Source organism: Panonychus citri, unplaced genomic scaffold, assembly GCF_014898815.1.
Source record: "Panonychus citri isolate SS breed McGregor unplaced genomic scaffold, ASM1489881v1 Contig00135, whole genome shotgun sequence".
Classification (NCBI taxonomy): domain Eukaryota; kingdom Metazoa; phylum Arthropoda; class Arachnida; order Trombidiformes; family Tetranychidae; genus Panonychus; species Panonychus citri.
This window is the reverse complement of record NW_026515540.1, coordinates 312,781-339,924: the sequence shown is the minus strand read 5'-3', so window position 1 is coordinate 339,924 and position 27,144 is coordinate 312,781. Positions and strand designations below refer to the sequence as shown.

Genomic DNA, 27,144 nt, shown 5'->3' with positions numbered 1-27,144 from the left:
TTGTTTGGTTGGACATGAATTACTTTTTGGACACGATAAAAGTGACCATTGATTGACAACAAAAAAAAAGAGAACAATTAATCTCATATTTTGAATTTAGAACAATTTAAATTTCTATTATACAATATAAATCATAAATCGTCACTTTTCATGTCCATCCTTGTGAGATGAGTGGGCAGCTTAACGGATTTATGGTCTAAATTTGAACAATCCTCACTTCGTAATGAGACACCTCGAAGGTTGGACGAACGATCTTCACCACATCGACACATGGTAATTATCAATTTCTTTGAATATTTTCGAAACCTTCGAACAAGACAAAAGAAGAAAATAATTAGAACAAAAGTTTCAACTTGTTCTTTTTTATCCTCTCAAACTCTCGAAAATTATTATTCACCAACAATTGATAATAATAACAAAACGATCAAGAAAAACTTTCAAGATTAATTACTATCCTTAATTAAACCGAAAAGAAATTAATTATGATTAATTGTTTACAACAAGAATTAACTTTACTCGTAGAGGAAAAAGTTTCGAGGATTAAACTTGAATGGAAACTTTTTTTTCTACTTGTATTAATATTCCATGTTTATTAGAATAGAAAATTTGAATTAATCTACTTTCGACTCTGATGGATTAACTTTCTAATCATTTTGATGATTAATGATATTATTAAATGTTAAGATAATGATTTACCTTTTATTTAGAAGACAATAGATTATTGGATTGAGCGAGGAATTGAACATTGCTAACCAATAAAAGGTAAGGTAAATGTGCTGAGTGTAATCCTTTTGGCCCAATTCAATGATGTAAAAAACAACCACGAAATAGAGTTGATAAGGTAGCCAACATAATCCAAATATGATGGTCACTATGATCAACATTGGGACAACTTTCTGCTTCGACCTTATCGCTTCTCGTTGATGAGTGGTCATCTCACCAATCTGAGCACTTCCCCAAAGGACGAAACTCATTCGAGTATAAGTTAAACCCATTATGAGCATTGGAATCGCATAGGTAACCACGAAAAAAGTAATATTATATCTGGAACGAAATTTCAATGAGTTAGAATTCTGTTCATTTCACTATCGAATTTGTAATAAGACAAAGTTTCTCCCGTTTCTCCTCATCAATCATAACCGTTAATTTGATTATCGTTTATTACAAATCATATGATTAACATTTGAATTGATTTCTATTTGAATCAGTTGACCATCTTATCATGACTTTCCATCATCTTGGGTTCAATTTGAAAAGAGATATAAAAGTCAACCAGTTATAATGAATTTGATGCAATAATGTTTCTGTAATGAATCCCTGATGAATGAGAATCATCGTCATCATCTATCAAAATTATAATCACAATTAAGGCTCATGGAAGCCAAAAAGTTGTTAAATCATCATGAATATACCGTTATAAACATGAACAATCATCTGGATTCTCATTGTTATCTTCAATTTATTTTATTATATATAAAGATACATATTAATAAGGAAATAAAAACCAATCAGAAAATCAGATTGTAAATGATGACTGATGTTGCAACAACTGACCACAGGTAATCATGTATCTTGATCAACACCAACATGATCATTATGGAAAAAAACAAAAGAAAAAAATAAAAAAGCAAAGTTTCACAATAAATTCTTGATTCTCTGAACTTCTCTCCAAGTTATATTTATACACTTGAAGAGGAGAAATTTATTCCAAGGTAAATATTGAGACTTCATGATAATGAAACAGAAAATGGTTAAGAAAAACTCTGATAGAGATGAAGATGATGAGTGAATTCCGGTCTCTCTCTCTCTCTCTCTTTCTCTTTCTTTCAGTCAAACCTCTGGGTTCATGATAAAAAATTCTGATTTTAATCGGGTCCATTATGGTTGTTATTATAATCATCCATCATTATCATGTTCAGATAATATATTATACCATGAAGTAGATAACATTGGAATGTATATATTAATATGTTCTTGGAAATTGAATTGATAACTTCTGGTTCAGTTGATTTTGTAGAATTCACTTTCCTCAAAATTTCAGAGATTTTCTTTCAATTTTTTTTTCTTCTCCTCAATCTCTATTGTTTTCCTATCACTGGCATTAGATATACACCTTGAACTTTTCTTTTACTCATCAATAGAAATACTTTTTATATACTTTCTCAGATTTTCTTTACTCTCTTTCCAGAACTTTTTACCTTCTCCACCATCAACACACACAACCAACACCTCAACCTCATCCTTATAAAGCTACTTAAAGATTCATTTTGTTCAACTGATTTTCTCATCATCATGATCCTATTATCATTGTTATCAGAACTTTTTCTACTAGAGGAATCAAAATTTTCATGGAACTTGGAAAATTCTGGTTACGTGCTTCATCTACATCAGAAAATGATGTGTGTGTGTGTGTAGATATAAATGAGAAAAGAATAAGATTTTTTCTTCTTTTCTGAATAATTCATTTAGAATCAGTTGGATTTCTCTATCTTCGGTTCCTGATATTTCATCATTATTCAGTTTTCACCTGGTGGGTGGTGGCTGTTGAATGAAGGTGAAAATCATGATGATATTATTTACCAAAAAAACGGTGAAACAAAAACTTTCTTACTCAAGGTAAATGCGATGATCAAGTTCAATAGACTTGATTATATGAATACATTAACCATGAATATGATCATGAAATGTAACTCAATTAGCTGACAAAGTTAATTTATCCCTAGATTGGAATCTTCTAGATGTAGATTAACTTCAAATTAATCCATTAATCTAGTAACCAAAGTTAATTGTTATCTTTTTGATTGATTACTTTGTTATAATATCAAAAGAAACAACAACGAGAATACATAACTGAACATTTCAATTCTCAGATGAATAATTTTTTCTCTATCTCTCCCTCTCCCTGCTCCTTTAATCATCTTTCTTGTCTTCCATTCCATAGGTTTCCATGAAATAAAAACATGATGATAACAATTGAACAATGGGAAAAGATGTTCCTGAAACTATTCAGTTGTAATGCGATATCTAATCATGTAGTTTTCCATCATCATCAAGTATTTTTTTCACCATTTACTGTTATTATTATATAATACTAATGAACTAATATCATTGTTGATGATTATCTTGTAATGAATAAAATTCAATGAGATAATGAAAATGAAAGAGGTAAAAGTTAAAATACTTGGTAGATTATCATGAATGGAAAGATGAAAAAAAAGGATAAACAGAAAGGTGAATATAAGATTAACATGGGAATAAGTTGTCTATCTCTTCATGAGTAAAACGGAATTGAAATGGATTCAGTTACACATGTTACTTTTCATGATGATAACGATAATGGTCAATATCACATTGATTTTGAATGATTATACTTTCGAGTTACTTGGTTTATCTTGATCATGATTCAGACTGAGAACATGAAAATCTGAATACCCTGAAAAATATCCTAATGGAAAAACCTAACGGTATAAATGAATTCACGAAAAAAAATACTAAAAATAAACTTACCTGTTTACTTTGATTTTATATATAAGAGAAAAACTTAAATTAATCTGCTATGTGAATATAAAGAACTGACCAGTAATCACTTGACCATAAGAGCTTAAACATTGTAAAACTTTGCTTTTCATTCAGCCAATTTATCATTGACAATCTAATAGATTGACCAGATAATAGATTGAGTCTAATGGTCAACAGAATAATAAATCAACCAATAGTATTTAGAAAAGTTTCAAATTCAAACAAAACCTAAAAAAACCCATAAAATTAGCCAAACCTCAAAGTGACCAGTTAGTTAATCATTATTGTTATGCTATTCTCATCAGTCAATATAAATAATATTAGTTAATCAAAATCTATTATTATCCTCAACCAATTAGCCTTCAAAAATGTTGATATTTATCTTGATATAAAATGACATTGAAACTACACCTGAAGATGGTTAATCCAATTTAGGAAAAAACAACTAAATTGATTAGGTAATTACTATGAAGTATTATTATTAGTTACAATCCATTGATACAGCTAATGACTGCTGGGAGTTAAAAATATATATTGTTGTTTTTGCTGATGATGATGAAGATGCTGGTGATGATGATGATGATGGTTTACTTACATGTGATCGTATTGAGATATATTGGGAACACCATCAGGCCAATGTAACCAACACAATATCCTTGATCCATCTTGATATTTAATCTCATAGGTTGTCGAGTATAAAACTGAGGGTAGAGCGAGGATTCCAGCTAATAACCAGATTAACATGACAACAATTAACGATGTTGTCCGATTCATTCGTGGCTTAAATGGATGAACAACCGCCATGTACCTGAATCAATTTTCAACAGGTAGAGAAAGTAAATGAGAAAAAAAAACAAGAGCTAATTAGATTGATCAGTTTTTTTTTGATGAATGAATTGAAAAATTATTCATGTGAATACAAAAAAAAACTTGGCAATTCAATTCACCTTTTTGGATAAATAATCAAAGTAACAACAACAATCAGATAAAAGTTAATCAGCTAATTAGATTTTTTTGTCTTTGCTTCAGTGATTAGTAGTAATTATCTAATCATTTTACTTTTTGATTGCTACTGATTAACATGATTGTTTTATTAGGGGAAAAATTGTTAACAATTTAACCTGATTACTTTTTCAGTATTATTAATATTTGATTACTTTGATAATCGGATTAACAAGGTTTGATTATCATTAAATTGTTCTGGTGATAGTTTCTATTCAGGATCACTAATTGATTACGGATTATCCCGATTGTTACTAATTTAAGATATTAATCATTACCCATTGGTTACCATTAATTTTTATCGTATTGAGAAATTAATTTTTCAAAGATTCAATTACAGTTTTTCTGGATTAGGAACATCGTTTTTATATGCAAATCCATCAGCTATTAAGCCTCTTTCTCATCATTCATACAGATAAAAACTCCAGGTCTCCATGAAAGATACTAAAGCTCAGATCTAAATAACCATGGATAACTCATTCTAACCTCAGAATTATCATGATAAAAGTTGGATGAGAGATAAGAGAGGAGATACATTTCTATGAGATTATAGTTAATCTGTCAATATATTGATATATTGATTGAATAGATGAAACCAAGAATCAACATTGTAACACAAATTGTTATCATCCAAAGATATTATACTGAATTGGAACTTTTTTCCACTTTATTCTCATACTTCTCATGATAAAGTAACACGAACTTTTTTTGCTTCCTGAAAGTAAAATCTATCAGAATACATGAGAAACTTTTCAACATAAAGAAGAAAAAAAAACGTTGCAACTTTTTTTTCTTCTCCAACCAAACAAAGATTACTATCAACTGAGAACAAGTGGAAACCATGATAATCATGATGAAGATGATAAAATGTTCAAAGGTAAGAATACAGAATAATAAGGGAAAATGACTGGACGGAACCGGAATTTGAAAAAACTATCGAAAATATTAGAAAAGAATAACAAAAGAGAAAAAAACTCAGGACAGAACTTTTTTTTCTTCACTGAAATCGAACATGAAATTTGATTGATTTCCATTGTAATCATCTTGTTCCTCTTTCTCTCTTCCTCTCTATCTATCTCTCATCATGAATTGATAATCATAATGCTGAACATGATGGTTCATGGGGGCGAAGGTTAAACATTCCTTGCATGTTTACATGAAGGCGATAATCAATAATATCATTTTGATGACTATTGATCATCAACTGATAAAATGACACCAAGAAAATATTACAAAAATTAAAAGCAATCAGATTGATTAGTTTCATCTTAATCTAATATTAATATCACCCTAAGGCTATTCTCGGCTATTATTATCAGCAACCTCTTCTGAACCATTGTCATGTTATCACTGAACCATGATCAGAATCTTCACTTGAACCATCATGATAATCATTCTGTTCACTTCAAATTTTATATCCTTCAGTAGATTTCCATCAGTATTGATTATTGTGCTTATTTCACAATCCTAATCATTTTCATCTTCATCATTAACTGTTGATTATAGTTTGAGAGTAACAAAAAAAATGATCATCATCATTCAAGAAAGTGATGCTCATGATGATAAAGAGGATGGAGAGGATGAAGAGGATGAAGTAAAAAGTTCTGAAGAAAATGTTTCTCATTGGAAACCACAAAGAGAATCCAAATTATGATCATTGATGCTTTTAATCATCATCAATGATTATCATCAACCAGTATCGCTCCTTAATCATCTTTGTATTTATAATCATCATCATAATCATTATCATTAATATTACATCATCTTCTTGTTATTTGTCAATCATGACAATTTAATCAATGGAAATTATAAGAGATGATTAAAAATCTAATGATAATTGTCTCAAATTTTTCCCGCTTCCATAGTTTTGATTCAATTTTTGAACTAAATTTACGTTTGATTTGTTGATTGTTCATTTTTTACTAACGGATATAATTATTAATACAATCAACTTATCAACCAGTAAAAAAACAATTGAATATGAAAGAAAAGTGAAATCGTTTCAATTTATTTTCCATTCAATTTCCCCCTGAAAAAAACATGATAATAGTAATAAAAAAATTCTCATGAAATTTTTTTAAAATTTACTTTTTCTCAACAGTCTATTTATTTAATGCTACAAAATTTGGTAATAACTTTTTCCAGACTCTTGACCATATCCACTTGATTTTATATATATTAACTGGTCAGTTATATGAAAACTTAACAAGATTGTAAACTGATTGGATTGCAATAGATTTTTGTTAACATTGATATCTACAAGTTACATGACGAGAAAAAATTTCCTTTCTGTCCACTTCCTGGTCAATATTTTCATGTAAAAAGTTATCAAAAGTGTTATCTCAATCTTTTTACATGTTATCAAAGTTTTCTTTACATATAGATGAGGCTGATGATGATGGTCAAATTGGACTAGTTTGTCAATAGTCAATTGTCAAAATGGACTTTACTTGTCTTGATCCCTCTTCCTGTCAACATGATGGACACATGATGATGAAGTGCTAAGAATCCTGAATGGATATTGAATAGATCAAGTTGTTCTAGTGTATAAATATATTATATCCTTGTAAAGGAAGTGAAAGAAACTTTTTCTCAGATGATCATGGGAAGTGGGAAAAGTAGGAGTGGGCATGGAATTGGGAGTGAAAGTGAAAGTGGCTAACCCATAGATACACATTATACTCGATAAGCATTGGAAACAACAACGGATTTCATACTTTTATCAAAGGAAAATTACCAAGGGATAATTAGAAAGCGAGAAAAATGTCTCATCTTAATCTATTATCATTTACTAATAGATGATCAAGTTAATTAGTCGTACTATTAATACTTATTGGTCATCAGCATATTAGCTTGATTTTCATTTGATTTTATTTACTTTCATTTACTTTTAAGATTAGATTGACTTTTAATCATTAAATTGAGATTATTTCTGCTTTGTGTATGGCTTGCAAACAATCAGACTGGACAGTTGACCAGCTTAGTATTATTACTCTCATTGTTTGTTGAAGGGAGAGGAAAACAACTGACCAATGGCTCTAGTAGGAAGACAACTGAACAATCAACAATTGAATATCAATATCAAACTTGATCGCTTTTTTTAATCAAAGTCTATCCAACAGTTAATATCAATAAAATTTGATCAGTTGAATTTGATGAGAAAAGCAAAATTCTGATTCGATTTTCAACTTTTATCTCTCTTCCATGAAAAAGATCCATCATGGAATTAAATAGTTAACATTATTATCTCAACTATTTTTCATGGAGAAATTGTTTAAATGGATTGATTGTTCAATTGAATAATGATAAATCACCGTTGAAATAATAATATTTTCAGAATATTGAGTCTGAAATGTTGATGGAAAGTTCATCATGTTAATGAAACAAAATCAGAGTAACAGATAATATATATACTTGCATGATGATATATGAATTGGACAATTTTCCGATCACATCATCATCATTGATTATGAAGAAACAATTTATTCTTGATTGTAATCCCATTGATTTGATAAAATTTGCAAATAATATCGTTGAACTGAAAAATGTTTACTAATAGTTGATCATTTATTTTATTTTCAATCAAATGGATTGAGTTTAAATTCTGAGCATTTTCGTGAGCTCAGTTTGGATCCATGAATTTATATAAATACTATTCTCATGAAGTTAAAGTCATTCCATCCAGTAGACAATCAATTTCTCACAATTTAGAAGATTTTTTTTCTCTCTCTCTCTTCTTCTTCTGTTAGAACATGATTTTATCCTTATCAAGTTTCATCTTCATGAGAGTACCCATGATATTATATTGGAACTTTTTTGTTCATTGCTTTGTCTCCATGAGTTTGAAGTTTCTCATGTTTAAGCTTCCTTACTCTCTATCTTTCTTTACATTTATCATAATGTTCATGTGGATAGTGAACATTATGAACACTTATCATGATGATCAGATATCAGGTGGAATATTTTTGTCTTTCTATGTTGAAACAAATATTGACCAGTGGCCAGATCACTGATTGTTCAGTTAGATGGTAATTCGATGTCTGGATCACACTGAGAGATAGAAATAATTTAGTTGATCAAGTGAACTTTTCTTTCGACTTCACCATGAAATTCATTGTGATCAGAAAGCAAAAGTGATGGTCAAGATCATATGTTTTGTCCATAGACACGCAATAACCATTGATAGATATTAAATCCCAAGTCTCTGATACATGACAACAAACTAGTTGCCTCATTAACTTTTTCAGATCAGAACTTTTTTTTAGAAGATTTTGCTTCTTCCTTTCTATTATTTCTTTTCTCCGTGAATATCCTCCCATTCATCATGAAAATGATCATGAAAAGACGAAAATAAAGAAAGAGAAAAATAAAAAACAATAAACTAACATTTCAGTTTAAAACGTTTTCGTCCCTATCAGAATGATAAGGAAACTATTTCGTGTTCAGAAATCGTTTCAATTTCAATCTCAGTTATTAGAAAGGAGTTGAGTTGTTCAGACGATCAGATTACATGAGGATCATGATAAGTATGACACAATCGTTGTGAGCAAAAAAAAAGATGAAACATTTTAAACAAACAGTGAAAAGTTATTCAATTGTTGAAAGGTTAATACAAAACTTTAATATCATGAAACAGAAAAAAATTCAACATTGAGCCAACAATGAAGTCTCTGAGTTTCATGGTAAACTTGAAATTAACTTCATTTATCCGAACCAATTGAACTGAAAATTGATTGAGATGAATTTTTTTTCTTTAAACTTGAATCAAAATCAACTTTAATTGTTATCCAAGTTTTCACAATTTTACTCATTAATTTATTTCCTAATTTAAAACATCATTCTAATAATACATTGAATCTCTGAGTTCACCTGAACTTTATCGTCGTAACCACCATGTTTATCTAAATGGTTGAGCAATTTAATGAATTTTTAACTGCTTTTCATTTGACCTTACGACTTTTTATTCAACTTGTTTGTATATTAATTTACTTGATTAATTGTTAATCTAAAAACAAAAATCGCAACCTTAATTCAACCAAAAGCACTGAGTAATTTAGAGCTCATCTAATGTTCATGAATTATAAAACTTTTAGCAAGTTAACAATAACAAGTAAAAGTGGATGGAAAATTTTTCCCAATGATTGATTGAATTGGAAAGTAATCAAATTGCTAATCAACAATCAAAATCGCATTCAAATGTCTATTATTAGATCACTGTCATTGGATAAATTTGATTACTTTCATTAATGATTCATTTGATTGACCTGATTCTCAACTCCATTGTCTTTGCCTCTTTCTCTTCATGTTGACCATCAACTTTATGGTCAACTGATTGTTATCCAATTTGATGGACCATAAGGTGAGATCAATGTGATGGACTTCAGAATAACTATCATGATAGGAATCGAGATCATGAGAAGAATTAAAAAAAATAAACAATCATCTAATTAACAGTTAATTCTTAATATGATCAACGTTGCTCTATTGATAATCTGATTGCTAATTAACTTTTATCCAATAAAAAACTTGACTAACTTGATTAACTGAAAGGAGAAGAGGAAAAAAAGTTTCTCTCAACTTTAATTTTCTAATCAAATTTCAATTGAATTGTTGATTAGATTGCTGTTAATTGTTTACAGTTGATTTTTCTCCTTTTTTATCAACCTTTAATCTTAATCACTAATTATCACTTCTTTAATATTTGCTCAATGATTAAATTGCAATTAACACAATAATAATCAGCTCATTGATGTGATAAATTATCTCATCAACTGATTAATAAATTGTGATTTTTTCTCCGATTTCCATTTAAATTGTTATGTAAATTAACTTTTATTATGACACCTTTTAAATGTTAATCAATTACTTGAGATCAAACAATCAACATGATCCTAGATCACAATCAGTTTGATGATTAATCATAACAATTAATGATATTTTGGAAAACTTTTTACATTCATGTTTGTAAAAACTGTTACAATTTCTGAGCAACTTTAACAATTGAAAAGTTATTAATGTTTCATTTTGTTGATGAAATGATTTAAACATTAATAAAATTTTTCATCATTTCAAATCATTTATCATGATTATCATTTTGAATTTTTCTCTCTTCTCCCATGAAATAAATATACAAGTAAATAAATTTTAAAATCATCATGAGGATGAGTAAAATTCAATGAATAATTCAACGAATGGTATGAAGAAAAAACTTCTTTCTATTTAAATACATTACAATAAATATCTTAATCATAATCACATTTACTAAATCATGGTGATTTCAACAATTTAACTGAATTAAAAGGCTTTCAACAGATTTCTAATTATCATGAGAATCGTTCAATTCCAATTTTGTATCATTTTTTGTTACATTTGTTTTTCTTCAGCTCATATGTGTTTATCTGACTGATTGTCCATTCGTGAGTTTCTCGGCATCGAAGGCTTGATTGTGATAATTTCATGAGTCTTTTACATGTATAAATTAGATTTATAACCTAACCTTATTTCATTGGAATCAAATATTTCAACTCGTGTTTGATATTACTAAATTTTTCGATTCATTTTTCAGTTCATAATCAGACCTCTATCATCATCGAACCAGCCAGAACCACTGCCCTGCAAGTAATGAGGGTCGAGGTCGAGACTCAACTACCAATGATGATGTAGTTGTGATTTCAGAGAACTGACTTGACGATCAGCTCAAGGTAGCCCTTTGTTAAGGGCTTAGCTCTTTAAAAGCGTTTAAGTTTGTGCTTTACTCTATGGTTAACCCGTTGTATCCTTAATCCTATTGAAACAGACCCTTTTTTACACAGAAATAATCTTGAATCCGCTTTGGATTAGATTTACCCTTAATTGCTTTCATTTTACTCTTTTCATACTGTGCCTATTAAATTATTGTCCATGTTCAGCTGATTTTATTTTATTCTGATCAGGAATCAATTAATTTAATTGTCAACGTTTTTACTTGATCAAACAATCAGCTTGTCAACACAATTAACCCCATCGATTGCTTGGTTATTAATCATTTATGTTCATTTAGATTGAGATTTCATTTCAATGTTCAAGATTGAATCAAGTTAATGATAGGAAATTGATTGAATTTATCATGTTAGTCATTTGAAGTTAATGATAATTACCTATTAATGGTAATGAAATTATTACTCTAATTGTCCATTTAATTGTTAGTATTAGATTTCTGTGTGAAATTAAATGTTCTTAATAAGGTTAACCATTAAGAAGGTATCATAACATTAACTTTATTAGGTACAAAGTTTGTGTCCAGTTTATTAATCACAGTCAATGGTCAATTAATTCATTAACAAGTTTACTGGTTCTGAAACAAATTCTTAGCCCCCTGGTCAGTTCAATCAACTACCAAATCCATGGACTTGTAATTGTGATAAAGATTATCACTCAAATCAAATACAAATTGTTATCGTTAGTTTTATGAGAAAAATTTAATTTTATCATTGGTGATAAATGGTAATCTAATTAATTGTTTAAAAAAAGTCGTTAATTGTTTCACTTTATTTAATTATGTTGATGTACCATAGCAGAAGTGACAAAAAACAAAGGAGAGGAAAACATTTCCAATTACAAACAATCATTATCCATGTTAAACTAATTACAATTAAAAGGTAATGGTCATTTGAAATACTTGACCCAGAAAAACAAAACAAAAGTTAACCCACTAATCAAGGTAACTAAATGAGAAACTACAAATTTGTACCATTGATTTAGTAGGTTAATTATAATGAAACCACTCATTGTAATCAAATCTCACCGGTGAAATTAAATTAATTGACCAACAATTTATCACCATTGTGGTTGGTGTTGTTGTGATAACATTAATTGACAATTGAAATAGATTAATTCCAATCATCAAATGATAACAGTTTAATTGCAATCAATTTCTAAAATCAATCCCAGTAATCAAAGTAATTAACCTGAATAATTATCTCATAAATATTGTAACGGCTTCTTAATCAATCAAAGGAAGACAATTAATTTCTCTCATTTACATTCAAACAAAAGGATAATCAGTTAATTGAGGGTGTGTCACACCTTCAGCATTATTTTATCCTGAATTTTTCAGGAATTTTTTTCTCTTGCTCTCCATCAAATAGAGAGGAGGCAAAAAAAAAGTTCAGCTCATGGTAAACATGAGAGAACCAGGAAACTGAAATATTCCTAGAGTTAAATGCATAATGATGAAGGTGGTGGAAGATGAAAAAGGTTGAAATATTAAGACGATAATAATGATGATGAGTAAGATGATTAACTACTAATACTCATGATGTTACCTGGAAATATCTTCATTGGAAAAAAAATTTTCATCATTTTATCAACTCTCTCCTTCTAATTATCTGATTATTATCATGATTTCCTAGTTGTACTGGTTGTTTGTCATTAATATATAATCATCATCATGATAATCAACAATAATCCATTAAAGATTGAAGGTAAAAAAAAATACACCAAATATTAAGGTTACATGTATACTCAAGATGGATACTCTGAAAATCCCATAGACATTAAATGTTAATGAAGTTAATGTTTTGCTTTGTTTATTGTTACATTGTTTTCCTTTACACCATTTTGATAATAATTCATTTTTATTAGCTCATCATCAGCAATCGTATTATCATCATGATGAAAGTTACTATTAGATTAACTTGGATTCAGGAGGGAGATGATATTAGCCACAAGAATCCATGAAGATAAACAATATTACCATAGAAATTGAGCTAAACTTGGAATGATTCAAATCCGTAGGATTTATACATGGAAACTGTAGACCAATGGTCAGATATTATATCGTATGAATTTCTTGACACAAAGATAGATAATTAAATGTTCATTTATACTTTTGGCTGACCAGTGGATTTTGTTGTCTTCTCTTTGTTTACATAACTGTCATGATTCATGAATGAGTAAATTAGTCTGAACTTGAACGGAAATGAAACTTTTTCTCTTGTTAAAATGTTACGAAATTTTCTTCCATGAGTTTTACTCATCCCTCTCATTTTGAAACTCTTAATGATGGTCAAGTTAACTACTTATTATCAACGAGGGAAATAGATCAACATTAGGACGAAGAAGATGAAGTGAAGGAAAACTTTGACATAATGACGATGATGATTACGATTGTTTTTCTTTCTTGGATGGTCAGTTAATCTATTGCATCACAGGAAAAGTGAACAGTACAGATATAAGAGGACAAAAAGCCTTGGGAGATTTCGAGTTTAAGATTTTTTTTCCTCTCTTCTTTTAGAGACCAAAAGTTCAGAGTTCTTTCAGTCAACTTCTCCATGTCTTACTCCTTTTTGCTCTTGGGTGTGTTTTTATTGTCTCGAGATAAAATTCTGACGTACAGAATAACCTGACTTCTTAAATGATAAAGATGACCATTGGTTAAATATATCAGATGAGAGACTCGATTGATCGATGAATTAATAATAAAGAGAACGAGAGTGATTTTTTAACGTGTAGAAATCACGTAAATATCATTTTGATAAATTCTGTCGAACTCCTAAACCATCAGAGGAATCGAATTGATTCCATGATGGTGAAAAATAGAGAAAGAAAAAGTTCCAATATGAAATTATGCCAATAATTGAGTTGGAAAAGTTTCTCTATTTCCAATGGAAATCGACTTATTTTTTGCTCTAACATTCGAATCAAAATCTCATTGTCTCTGTAGTTTTCCTTTTGTTTCTATTCACAAGTTTCTCTAAATGGACTTAAGCTCACTTTTTATCACCATCATCATTATCTTCAATCTTCTTGGATGATGATGATGAAGGAAATTCAATTTTCTCTCAGTCCCTGTTGTTTTTAAGGTAAGGCTAACAATCAACTTCCAAAGGGATTGACTTTTGTTTCCAGTTCAACGATATTAATCAACGAGTTAAAAAAACTTTGTTACAATTGATTTGGTCCTAACACTCATGTTACATATACGATAATTATCCTCCTGATACTAAATCAAGTTGAAGCGACAAACTAAAGTGAATCAAATTGCTAACTGATTATACAGTGTAGTTAAAGGGGTAAAATGTGTATAAGAAAATAAATAGTACATATGATGATGATGGTTAGTGAGATGCAATTGCTGATAAGTAAATTGTCTTAATGCAAATATTAATCAATAAACAATTGAACTAAGACTTGCAACAGACTTGGTAATGTCTTAATCTCCACTCAGAATTTGCAATATCAAGAAAGTTATTAGATTGATTTGAGAAATATTGATTTCAACAAATTGCCGACTTTTGTTTTCGCTCAAAGCAATTTAATCGTATTATTACAATTAGCAAAAGCAAACTGAGGTTTAATGGTGAATATCTGATTGGTATATATTAGTTTTAACATTGAGAAATTAGTTGATGAGATAAGATGAATATCATGAATTTAGTTGTTTTCTCCTCAAATCTAAAAATAGTTTTGATGCTTCTCTTTTATATAATAATAATGATTTAAAGTTTTGTGAAGAATGAAAAAAGTTTCCAAAGTTTCTGAATGAAAAATTCAGGAGGAGATGGAGAAGTAAAATAAAAAACCAGGAGCAAATATTATCCATGAATAAGATATATGGTAAATCATCAACATTATCTAATCCATCATAAGAATTTTCATATTTTTTCATCATTATCTCTGATTCGTTGAATATAATTAACTCGATTAGCTTCATACATCTTTTTCCAAAGCTATAATAAACACTTTGGCTTCAACAATAATATAAGAAGCTTAATATGCAATGATAAAGTCTAATGATGATATTTACGTTCTGGTGGGTGAAAGCTCAAAATTTTCTCTGAAAGAGGAGAAAAAATCTTTAAGTTATACGAACAAATCTACAGAAAAAAGTATTAATATCAAGGAACAGATAAAGAGAGAGAGAGAGAGAGATGGATAATATTATAAAAAAATTCTACCCTGTCAGAACTCTGAATTAGACCCTGGAATTAGTTTCCATGGAGTGACTCACTTATATGAAGACTTAATGATTTTTGAGAGAATTTTTCATCAACCTTTGAACTTTTTCCTCTTTGCTATACTTTCAGCTTAATTCTCCTTCTCGTGTCCATGGAGAATCTCGAGTATCGTTTATCACTTCGATATTTAGATATAATATTTACATCAATCATCTTGGGAGTAGAGTTAAAGTTCACAAATCTTAGAATTGGAATTAAAGATGAGCAGGGGTTATGAACAAGGCGATAAAAGGTGATCTATAGACTGAATTTAGAATGGAAAAAAAAGTTTTCTTTGTAGAGTTTATTGGAAAATTTGTTTACTTATATAATTGAAAGCTGATAATCATCGATATTATCTGATTTCTCATCATTAGCATCTCTTTTTCATAGTATAATAGGTCATGTCAACTTTTGAGATTGATTTTGTGTAATGTGAGAATGACTTGAAATCTGAAGAGGTCAGAAAAAAGGTCAACAAAATGGAGTTGAAATATTTACAACAATAAGATTAGCAACTAATCGATCATGTTATTGAGTTTGATAAGCGAGTGAAAAGAAAAAGACATTGATGAAACTGATTTCTAAAAAGTTCTACAGATGAAATTTCAACTTCCTACATGGTGGTATATTCCTTTAGTAATGGTGGTTATATGGCGGATGGAAAAATCATGGAAAAAAAGAAGAAGAAAAAAATCAAATACATGATAATGTCTTCGTATGGTAACAAATCCTGTGGATAATTTTTGATGACACCTACTCAGAATTACGACTCAGAACTTTTAGAACTTCTTCTTAACATAAAAGAACTTTTTTCCACTTCCCTCTTCCGCCTTTTCTCTTTCTTGGATACCCTTGGATACCAAGAGAATATCAAAAACTTCTTTCATTTGTTCATTGGAAGAAGAGAAAAAAAATCTGAATAACATGAGACAATTTCACTGAAAGGATAGAAATGGTAATATTTAGCTGCTATTATTATATTTCTCGGTGAAATTAATATACTCCATTCTTGTAGGAAATTCAGTTTCCAAAACCATGAATATCACCCTGAAAACGAGCCAAAACAATGCTAACATTACAAAGTAATAGACACAGGAAAACTATTGAAAACAATTCCATCTGAATTGTCAGCAACCAGAAAATCAACACAACTCATGAAATGAATTTGATTGTTGACTTTTGAAACTTTACATATGAGAAAATGTCGAGTTTGTTTCAAACTCGAAGCTCAAAGCTATTTAGAACTTCAAGTTTCTTTTGTCTTTTCGAGATTAAAAATATCACCCTGATCGCACTTATCATGGATCAAATTAGTTCACAATTAGCAATCGATCTCACTCTATATTGTAGGTTAAACCATTTAATTAAATTGTAGTTGTTTCATGTTGACATTAATTGAATTGCCTCAACATCTCATGATTAATGTTAAAGTTGATGGTTTCATCAATAAATCAATTAATTAATAAGTTTCTCGATTGTTGAGAAATCAATTGTATTTCTAATGATCGTTTTAATCATAATTTTTACGATAAAACTATTAAATCAATGATCAAGAATGATAATTATGCTGTGTGATTTGTGTGATTAATTATCAATTGTGTTTATTTTTATTCTTGTATCAATTGATTAACCAATAATCAATTGTGATAATAAGCGTGATCGTTGATAATATAATTAATCACTTTATTTTCATTATCAGATGATTACCATATAAATGACAATGTTAATTGTTTCATGAGACAATTAAGTTTGATGAAAGAGATGTTTTCCCAATTAGCTTGCCAATTAAAATTGATCGGTGTAAATTGTGAGCCTGATTACAGTTTATGATCAATTGAGTATGATTGAAATTAATTAATTGAAGATGGTGAGAGAAAATCTATCATAAAATGGATCCATTTGAATTAAATCAAAAATCTGATGGCTTAACAATCAAAGGTTACAGTTAATACTTTATCATCAACATGAATGATTCCTAATCATGGTGAAATAAGTTCAACTTGGAAGGGTGGAAAACTTTTTTTTTCACCTCCTCTCTCAGTCTATTTCAATTCTTACTTTCTCTGTTCATGATATGATGAAGATGAAGATGAATAACAGGGAGAGAATCAGATTATCAGTTCATCTGTAAACCAATTCTAAGTATAACATGTTCAATTGTTATTCTTGACTTGATTCTAGTATCAGAGATAATATTAAATCTCAAGTGATCTGAACAAGATTAAGAGTTGTAATAATAATAATAATAATAATAAATATTATCGAATTGATTAACTTTAATTATAAATAATTTTCTGCCAATTCAATCAAAAGGTATTTCAATCATCATCAAAATGTATTATGATTAACCGGAAGGTATAATATAAAGATAATATTTAGTACAACTATTTATAAACCAATAAATATTATATATCTATAAATTCATGATCCATAACAACAATTAAAATTGAGCATTTAGTTATTTATTGGATATTAGAGGATAAAAAATGAAACTGATAACAAGGAAATAATAATTTATCGCTGCTCAAAATGAATCATATCTTTTTCGTTGTTGTAATCACCATGAATATCATGTGATTGATACTCAAGTGAACATGTAACATGGGTTATTACTGAGAAATAATCAAAGATGATGATGAAAATGTTGGTGATGCTGATGACGATAATGTTATGATCATTCTCGACTAGGAAAGTATTAATATCATTCAGAATAAGATAATAATAATAACATGATTATCACTTTCATATTCAGCATTTGGAGAGAGTAAATAATCAAGAGTGTCCTTACTCTCATATATCTTATTATTATCTTGATGATAATCATGAAAGAATAGTTTGTTTTTTTGATTATCATCATCTTCTTACATTATAATATGTTCACAATCATGGTGATGACAATAATCAAATACATATTACTCTGGATTCTGTTTACCTTGAACACTGAATATATTGTTTATATTTTTTTTTCTTATTATCATGAAACTAAATATAACTTGGAACCATTTGAACACTGAACAATTGACCATCATAACTTTGAGACAGTTTTTCGTTGACGATATTTAGAATCCATATAAAAGTTTACTTGATTAACATGGTGTGTGCATGGGAAACCCTTGCGGTGAAATAATAATTGTATCTTAACAAATGGAAACTCAATTCATTCAAGACTAATTAGCATCCGATTATTGTGAACCTTGTTACCATGGTGAATACTCAGAGTGTTATATTAATTTGCTTATTGCCTGTAAGCTGTTGATATAAAACAGAAAATTTAATTTATCAGTTTGATAAGTGAAATGTTGAGCATTGAAAATGTAAAGATACAAATTTTGGGTTAAAATAAGTTTTGGATTGTGTTGATAATTAACTTGTCAACTTTTATGAATTTTCATCGTTGTTATTAAAAAGTTAATATGATCAACAATCTTAACGAAATTCATTAATTAACATGGATGTGAATTAAATGGAAAGCAATTTAATGTCAGTAACTGTCAAAATCTAACAACTTTAACTAGACAAAAAAAAACTATCGATTTAGTCACCCAACGAATATATTAATACACTTATTGAGTAAATAATGTTCACAATTAAATCAATCAACAGTAACTAAACAAATTGTAATCCAAGTTGACATTTTTACCGTTACTGAAAACATTACAATGTTATACGATCAACAAATAGACGATGATGAAAGTTGATGTTTATATTAAATCAAATTGCTATTATTTGATAAACTGGCAAGTTGATAATTAACTTACCTGTCGATACATGTAACGGTTATTGTAAACACTGAGGATGTTGTTGCAATTGATGAGAGGAAATTGTTGATTAGACAATAAGTATCGCCGAAAGGCCAATGGCTTTGGAGCATAAAAATAAAGTTAAACATCGTATTGAAAGTGGCCATCATTAGGTCAGCGATTGATAAATTAAGTAGGAATAGATTAGTTTTGGTTCTCATTTGTTTATAACTACAAATGATCAGGATAACAATTAGATTTCCCAAAATGGATGAGACAACATTCAGGCTAAAAAGTGAAGTCCAAATAACTTGTAGACTGACCGAAGGGATAAAAGGACGAAGCTCATTGATTTCTGATGGCGATGGGGATGAATTGACGGAGGGTATTGTCGTTGGTGACCTTAATTGTATCAATGATGAGGTTGTTGATGAAACATAGTTATCAAACTGTAAATAATTACTACTAATTAATGGGCATTGTTTAGGTGAACTGTTTGTCAAGTAATTATCACAAGATGTATTGGCAGAAATTGATGAACTTGAGTATTGATTTAAATCCATGGTTAGACTTATCTCTCAATACTTTAGTTGTATCTTTTTAGCTCTTTCAGTTCCTCTCTCTCTCTCTATTGAGCTCACTTGATTACCATTGAACAATAATAATTTTCATCTCTTTTGTAATATCAATGGTGGTGTGATGAAATCAGGGTATTCATGGGTTAACACTTTAACACAACAAACAATTTACAAGTGATAACTAAACAAGTGTTGAGATTGAACTTTTTTCATTCCGGTTCATGGAGGCAAAAGATTTTTGATACTTGCGCTTGCTCTGATTCTGAGTAAAGCTCAGACTCTGTTCAGAACTTTTTCTTCTAACCATCCACTCAGTTTCTCTCCAGCTAATCTTATAACCAGTCATTCAGTTTCTATCATGACGATAGTGAGAAATATGTTCATGTGATCATTACCCGAACAACTTAACATACCAGTTTCCAGGATAAAAACTCTCTTGTTTACTTTAAACACGTGTTAATATCTCACCATTATGGTTCATAATTGGTCATATCTATCAAGATATTTGAAGTCTTTACATTTGAACGGAAAAATTTGAATTATTTTCTTGGTATCAAGCATCGTCATCATGTAATAATTTTCGAATCGAGATATTCATTATTCGATATTGGAAAAATTTGACAAGTCGAAAACTTATTTTATCGAAAATGAAGAATATCATCTCAAAATTATAGCATATGACATGAAAGTCGATTGTTTCTTTCTAAATTCTAATTTTCTTTCAAAACTTATGACATAAACCTCGAGGCTATGAGAAAATGATTCACACTACTGAAATGTCGCCATTTCAATGATTTACTATCCTTGGAATTAAATTTTACATTATGAATATTTTTGAATTCATTTATCATCAGTTATTGTCATTGGTGCTTAGAAATACATGTAACTAAATTGATTTTCGGGAAAATTTCCAACAATGTAGTCAAAAACTTATATATACAGGGCGTTTTTTTATCCACTACGGCTATTACACTGAATATCTCCAGAACTAAAAGTCATATGAATGTCAGACTTGACCATAGGACTGAACAGAATTGAAGCACTCGACCCTACGATTTTCAAGGTCATTTAACAAAGGTAGCGTTCAAAAATCATTTTAAGGTCGTCGTGTGACCTTGACAATTTATTTTGTATTTAGATTTTGGTAAAATTTGTTATTGCAATAGTTTTGACTTAACCACCTTTACCACTTTTAGCTTTAACTCCAGCAGCTCTTGCAGCACCAGCGGCTTTCTTGAATCCACTAGCTCCAGCGACTTCGGATTTATCTGACTCCGGATTGTTGATGTTGCTGCCAAACAAATAAACAAAATGAAGTCAATCGATATTATTCTTGGTGAAGATGAGATTGACTTCATTTTGTTTATTTCTTTAACAGCCACGTTCATATAACATCATTCGAAATTACTGGAAATATGAAAATTAGGAATGTTAATTGTCCAGTCAACAATCCGGAGTCAGATAAATCCGAAGTCGCTGGAGCTAGTGGATTCAAGAAAGCCGCTGGTGCTGCAAGAGCTGCTGGAGTTAAAGCTAAAAGTGGTAAAGGTGGTTAAGTCAAAACTATTGCAATAACAAATTTTACCAAAATCTAAATACAAAATAAATTGTCAAGGTCACACGACGACCTTAAAATGATTTTTGAACGCTACCTTTGTTAAATGACCTTGAAAATCGTAGGGTCGAGTGCTTCAATTCTGTTCAGTCCTATGGTCAAGTCTGACATTCATATGACTTTTAGTTCTGGAGATATTCAGTGTAATAGCCGTAGTGGATAAAAAACGCCCTGTATACTTAATTAACATAAGAAAATGAAAAAATATCTTTTCTCTTTACAGTGATTTAGTAGCCTTGAAATTTCATGGTATTCATCAACTAAATTGTTCATTGATTATGGTTACTTGAGTAACAAACTTCATCATTATATTGTAACAGTATTAATGTGATTGATATAATCACGAAAAATTCAATTTCCGCTTACTGGATCACAATTTTTTCCTTTTATTGTCGATCACATTTCCTAATTATGATCTGAACCATATGATCAAATACAATTGTAATAACATAACAATTCATTGGAATCATGTTCGTATACAAGTAACCATGATAAAAGTAATAAAAGAGAAGGATAAAACTTTGATATATCAAAGGTGTATTTATAAATTTAATTTAAATTCTCAACGATTTTCTAGCTTTGTTATTAAAATCATTTGAATGGAATACAAATTTTCATAGATGATGATGAATAAAAGGTAAATTTGTAATTCCAATCCCTCATGATATTTAATCAGACAGTAAGTGATTCTGAAATCAATACCATTAGGGGATTAGATGAATCAGTTTTTAGTTTGAGTAGAGATATTAGATTACAATGAGTAAGATTATCATGATCAACGTAGGAGTTGAACAATTTCATAACTGTGATTACAATTAACTTACAAAACAAGACTTATTATTAAACTTGATTTAACCTCGAATATGAATTAACCGATTACTTTTTTGTGATTAGAATATCATTTCAAATTGATTGACCTTTAATCCAAGTAAATAGTAGATGATTAGTTGACAATCGGTTTATAGTAGATTAATAATTAACATGAATACTAATTGGACGATTAATTATATTTAACCTTTCCAGCTCATGAAAAGTACAAACTTTCAGAAATCAATTTCAATCATTGATGAAAATTAAGTTAATTCAGATAATAAAAGTTTCCACCAATTGATTTGTATCTCTGTGTATGTGTAAATTGTGGGTTAATTGAAGTTAACACAATTAGTATTCACAATCAATCAAATTTAATCTGATTGAATAGTTCATTAATCATTAAATATTAGAAATGATACTTTTACGATAATAATGATGTGCAAAGGAAAAAAAGTTCATAACAATCTGAATATTTGGGTTTGATTGTCATGGTAAATCATTTGAGAAAGAAAATCTTTTATTCTGAATTCATTAATGATATTATCATTTCTCATGATTATCATCGGAAGACATGGTAATACTGTGTGTTTGAGAGCTTTTCAAGTATTAGATTCACATTGAAAGGAGAGGAAAAAATTGATTCATTGTTACTTATCATGAAAACGATAATGAACAATAAGAGAATTGAAAATTCCACCAATAAGACAAAGGAAAAAAAAGTTGATAAACTGAATCATAATTTATCATGATTACCATGAAATCTCATAGAGAACGTGTGTATATAAGTTTGTTTTGTTTCTTAATCATGAATGTTAATTAGTTTGTCTTGTATGGCATTGATAATATTATGTGAACTTGACTATTTTATTATCATGATAAACGATAACAATCAGGGTGATGATCATGGTGGCAACTTCATTTCGTTTCAACATCAATCATTTCAGTCGATAAGCTGTTGAGATAATCAAACTTTGGTACGAAATTAGAAGCTAATTGTAGCTCAACAATCAACAACTATCGACTTTATTGTTAATTGTTACGTTAACCATAGTAATTTGAATTGTACGAAGGAAAAAAAACTTTACAACGAAATTCAATACTTTGACGATTCAATGGAAAACAATTAATTAATTAGATTAATTAGCTATAGAAAAGTTGAAAGATGGGAGAAAAAAAGTTTCCAACTAATTGTTTCTCTAATTCTCATCAATTAAACTGATTATCATCAGGGATACAATCGAAATATACTAGAAGATAATTATATTATTAATAATATGTAAGTCTTGCTAACTATTGAGCTAAAATCTTAGGATTCATTTTCATAATTAACTTTTTGGTATTTCAAGTTGATTACCTTGATAATTAACTTACTAATATCAACTAATGAAAAACATTAAAGTAGAGGAAAACAAATTAAATTAATCATACTAATAGTTGATCAATGATATACTTTTACTACTAACAAAACAATTGAAACTGAATCAACAACTGAATTGAAATTGTTGAGAAAAAGTCTCAATCTACTAATTGATTCAGATTGATATCCAAACCGGTGATTGACAATTTACAGCCAATTAAAGGCGATTAATTAACTTACCTGTCGATACATGTAACGGTAATTGTAAACACTGAGGATGTTGTTGCAATTGATGAGAGGAAATTGTTGATTAGACAATAAGTATCGCCGAAAGGCCAATGGCTTTGGAGCATAAAAATAAAGTTAAACATCGTATTGAAAGTGGCCATCATTAGGTCAGCGATTGATAAATTAAGTAGGAATAGATTAGTTTTGGTTCTCATTTGTTTATAACTACAAATGATCAGGATAACAATTAGATTTCCCAAAACGGATGAAAAAACAATCAAACTAAATATTGTCGTCCAGAAAACTTGAAGACTCGGTGAGGGCACAAAGGGGCGATAATCATAATCATTATCAGGAAAATTATTTCCACTTGGTGTTAATTGTGTTACTGTTGATGAACTTTTTAAGACACTTAGACAAGTTGAGATAATTTCAAGTTTGGCAAATAAAAAACACTGAGCAACTTGATAAATATGAGAGTAATTTAGTTGATTAGGTTGATTGTCAAACCATGATTTGAAATTATTATTACTATCATTGTTGAAGATGATTAAATCACTTGTATCACTGTAATCAGGTAAATCATATCGATCACTCATTTTATTGTCACTTTTCAGAACTTTTTTCAATCATTTTGTTCATTTATAAAGATTATCAATTGAGTCTATTGAAGATGGAAATCAATTCATGTTCGATAATTCATTTGGGAAGCAACAATTCTACTTGTTACTTACAGATTACAGAATTTGTTTATCTTTAACTCATTTCTGTATCTTCTTCATTCATCTCTTCATCTCTTCATTATCCGTTTTCTTTATCATCTTGTCCAGGGGAAGATTCAGATTCATGCGTATAAGAAATTTTCGAATGATAAACATACGAGAAAAAAAAAGTTCTAAATGATTATGATAAAGGAAGAGAGAGACGAAAATTCTAGTAATTGAATAAACATAATTATAACTTGTAAAGAAATAAAACTTCTTGGAGATTTACAATTTATAGTAATAATAACCAATAATTTCAATGGAATATTCTAGTTGGAAATTTCTAAGACTATTCACTAATTGAGAAACTTTAATTATCTAGAGCAAACTAACGATTAAACGAATCAAATGAGTAGATTATCAGATTAATTATCAATTTGATTAATGTCGCAACAAGATTTTCAAATTGGATTAGGAAAAAGACATGATCAGGTGAGACTCCATGAAAATTTCTCATTCTGTCTTCCGATTTAATCTTATAAAACTTATTAAAAGTTCATTATTCACTCGTAGTTTACTTACTGTTGTTTCATTAAACTGAGAATAACCAAAAGCAAATATATTCTTGTACCAGGGAATAACAGCTCGAAATGTTATTTAGTATTTTCTAATAATATGAGCATTTAGTTGTGATCTTCAAGATGTGAAGTTCATCAAAGAATTGAAGAGTTGATAGTTCAAACGTTTGTATTACTTTTCTTTTACAATCTTACAAGTTGATGTCATGAAAATAATGAAGTACATTGATAATAATCGTTTCATTACTTTAAGCTGATTGAAAGTTTCAGTCAAAGTACAAAGAATATGGTTGATTCTTTCCGTTTTCTTTCAATTGGTAAATTCCAATTCTGTTGAAGGTTATTATACTTATTATATATAAATAGATTATTGTCCTTGATGGTAAAGGATATGAAGGGCTCAATAAAAGTCCAAGACCAAATAGAAAAGTCGAAAAAGAAAGGATAAGAAAATGTAAACAAATTCTCCAGTTAATCCAAATAAATTGAACACATAGTAGTAGATAAAGACCAGAATCAACATTATCCATTGCAGAATCCTGATGATGACCATAAGTAATGAATATGAAGAATCAGCTTGTCTTTATATTCACTTTGTTTCGTTATTATTATTATGATTATAATCTGGCTGATGATTAGCGATTTGGTAAAGAGTAATAAATTGGAAAATAAAGGCTAGAAGAAGAGAGATGAATCTTCACCAGATTAGGAATTGGTAAATCTTTGGTGGTAATTGTTGTAATTATTGTGTAACATTTAATATATAACAATGAACAATTTGTCTATGAACTTATCACAGCTGATTAATTGCATCTAATCAAAATTTCTCTACGTAATATATATCATAGTAAAGAAAATGGAGAAAGTGTTAGTTTATAAATCGAAACTCTTACAAATCTTATAATTAACTTGATTCTATCAGCGGACTTTTCTTTTTGATCAACAAATTTCAATGAATGAAAAATGATCTCGAAACGATTGACAACCATGTTACCTGATATAAGAATAGTGATATTGATTGTGAAAGAATCGAGCAGAAAGATTCGTGAGTAAATGTAAGAAAGAAAATTATAATGATATGAATGAAGATATAAATTTGGTGAGAGACTGAGAACTTATGATAAGTAAATACTTATTTTGGATCGAATGGAATATTTTCTAGATAGAAAATTATAATTGGCAATAAGATATTAGAATTCATATTTATTGGAGTTGATATAATAAAGCAACAGAGACTTATTATATATCCTAGTCCTTGGTGGTAATCAAAAAATGGATGAAAAAAATACTCAAATGTGCTATTAATACGAAAATATTACTTCTTCTTGTATTCAGAAATTGGAATATTAATCAAAAAGATAATATCAATTCTTGTATGGAAAGATTCTTGTAAATCAGATAATCTGATGAAACTTTAAAGATAAAATAACATAGTTGATATTCTGATGACATGGAACTTACCTATTCTTGTTCATAACTTAATGAATTATCACAAAGATTTATGTTTATTTGTTTTACTTCATGATTTTTCAGATTAAGATTATTTATTTATTCATCGTTATTTTTGAAGTTTGAATAAAGTTCATTGGAATAGCCAAGATATTAAAGTGATTATATTTTTTCTGATTCTTTAATAGTATGGTTAAGATCAATATTTATTTCTCTTTTTCATATGATAAAATTATTAATGACAGGGGTGAAAATTACACCGGAATCAAGAATCAGATAGATCACAAATTATCAACAGGTAGGTTGAAAAAAATTATCTATAATTGATTTAATTTGAGGGTTAATTTAACTGTGCACACGTTAATTTGATTCAATCTTCAATCAATTTGATGATTATACGGGAGTTTGATAAAATGAGAAACAGTTAGGAAGTTGTCTTGTGTGATAATTGTTATTAACTTTGGCTTTTATATCAGAACGATATTATCAAATAATTTTTGAGTTTTGTTACAATAAAACTAATAATCATAGTTGAGGATCTACTTGAATTAGAATTCATTAGCCAGAAAACTAATTAAATCT

The 27,144-nt window shown here is 29.0% G+C and overlaps 1 protein-coding gene across 2 annotated transcripts; it reads right to left on the bottom strand.

Annotated features, from left to right (window-relative positions):
• Positions 1–131: 131 nt before the first annotated feature.
• Positions 132–24,713, bottom strand: LOC128391823 (tachykinin-like peptides receptor 86C). Of its 2 annotated transcripts, none has more exons than XM_053351769.1 (4): positions 23,844–24,713; positions 4,115–4,327; positions 697–1,044; positions 132–306 (listed from the first exon to the last, which is right to left on the bottom strand). In XM_053351769.1, exons 1-4 carry the CDS (start codon positions 24,428–24,430, stop codon positions 132–134), a joined length of 1,323 nt encoding a protein of 440 aa, XP_053207744.1. In that variant the 5' UTR covers positions 24,431–24,713. The 2 variants fall into 2 exon arrangements, with proteins under 2 accessions (XP_053207744.1, XP_053207745.1); XM_053351770.1 differs by lacking the exon at positions 23,844–24,713 and adding an exon at positions 19,259–20,227.
• Between the last annotated feature and the right edge of the window lie 2,431 nt (positions 24,714–27,144).

What these genes read in the sequence shown, in the direction of transcription:
- LOC128391823 (XM_053351769.1), bottom strand. Translation starts at nt 24,430, where the DNA reads ATGAGTGATCGATATGATTTACCTGATTACAGTGATACAAGTGATTTA. An exon ending in ACCGTTACATGTATCGACAG is followed by an intron (nt 4,328 to 23,843) that starts GTAAGTTAATTA and finishes AAATTGATTCAG; the next exon opens with GTACATGGCGGTTGTTCATC. An exon ending in TATTGTCTTCTAAATAAAAG is followed by an intron (nt 307 to 696) that starts GTAAATCATTAT and finishes TCTTGTTCGAAG; the next exon opens with GTTTCGAAAATATTCAAAGA.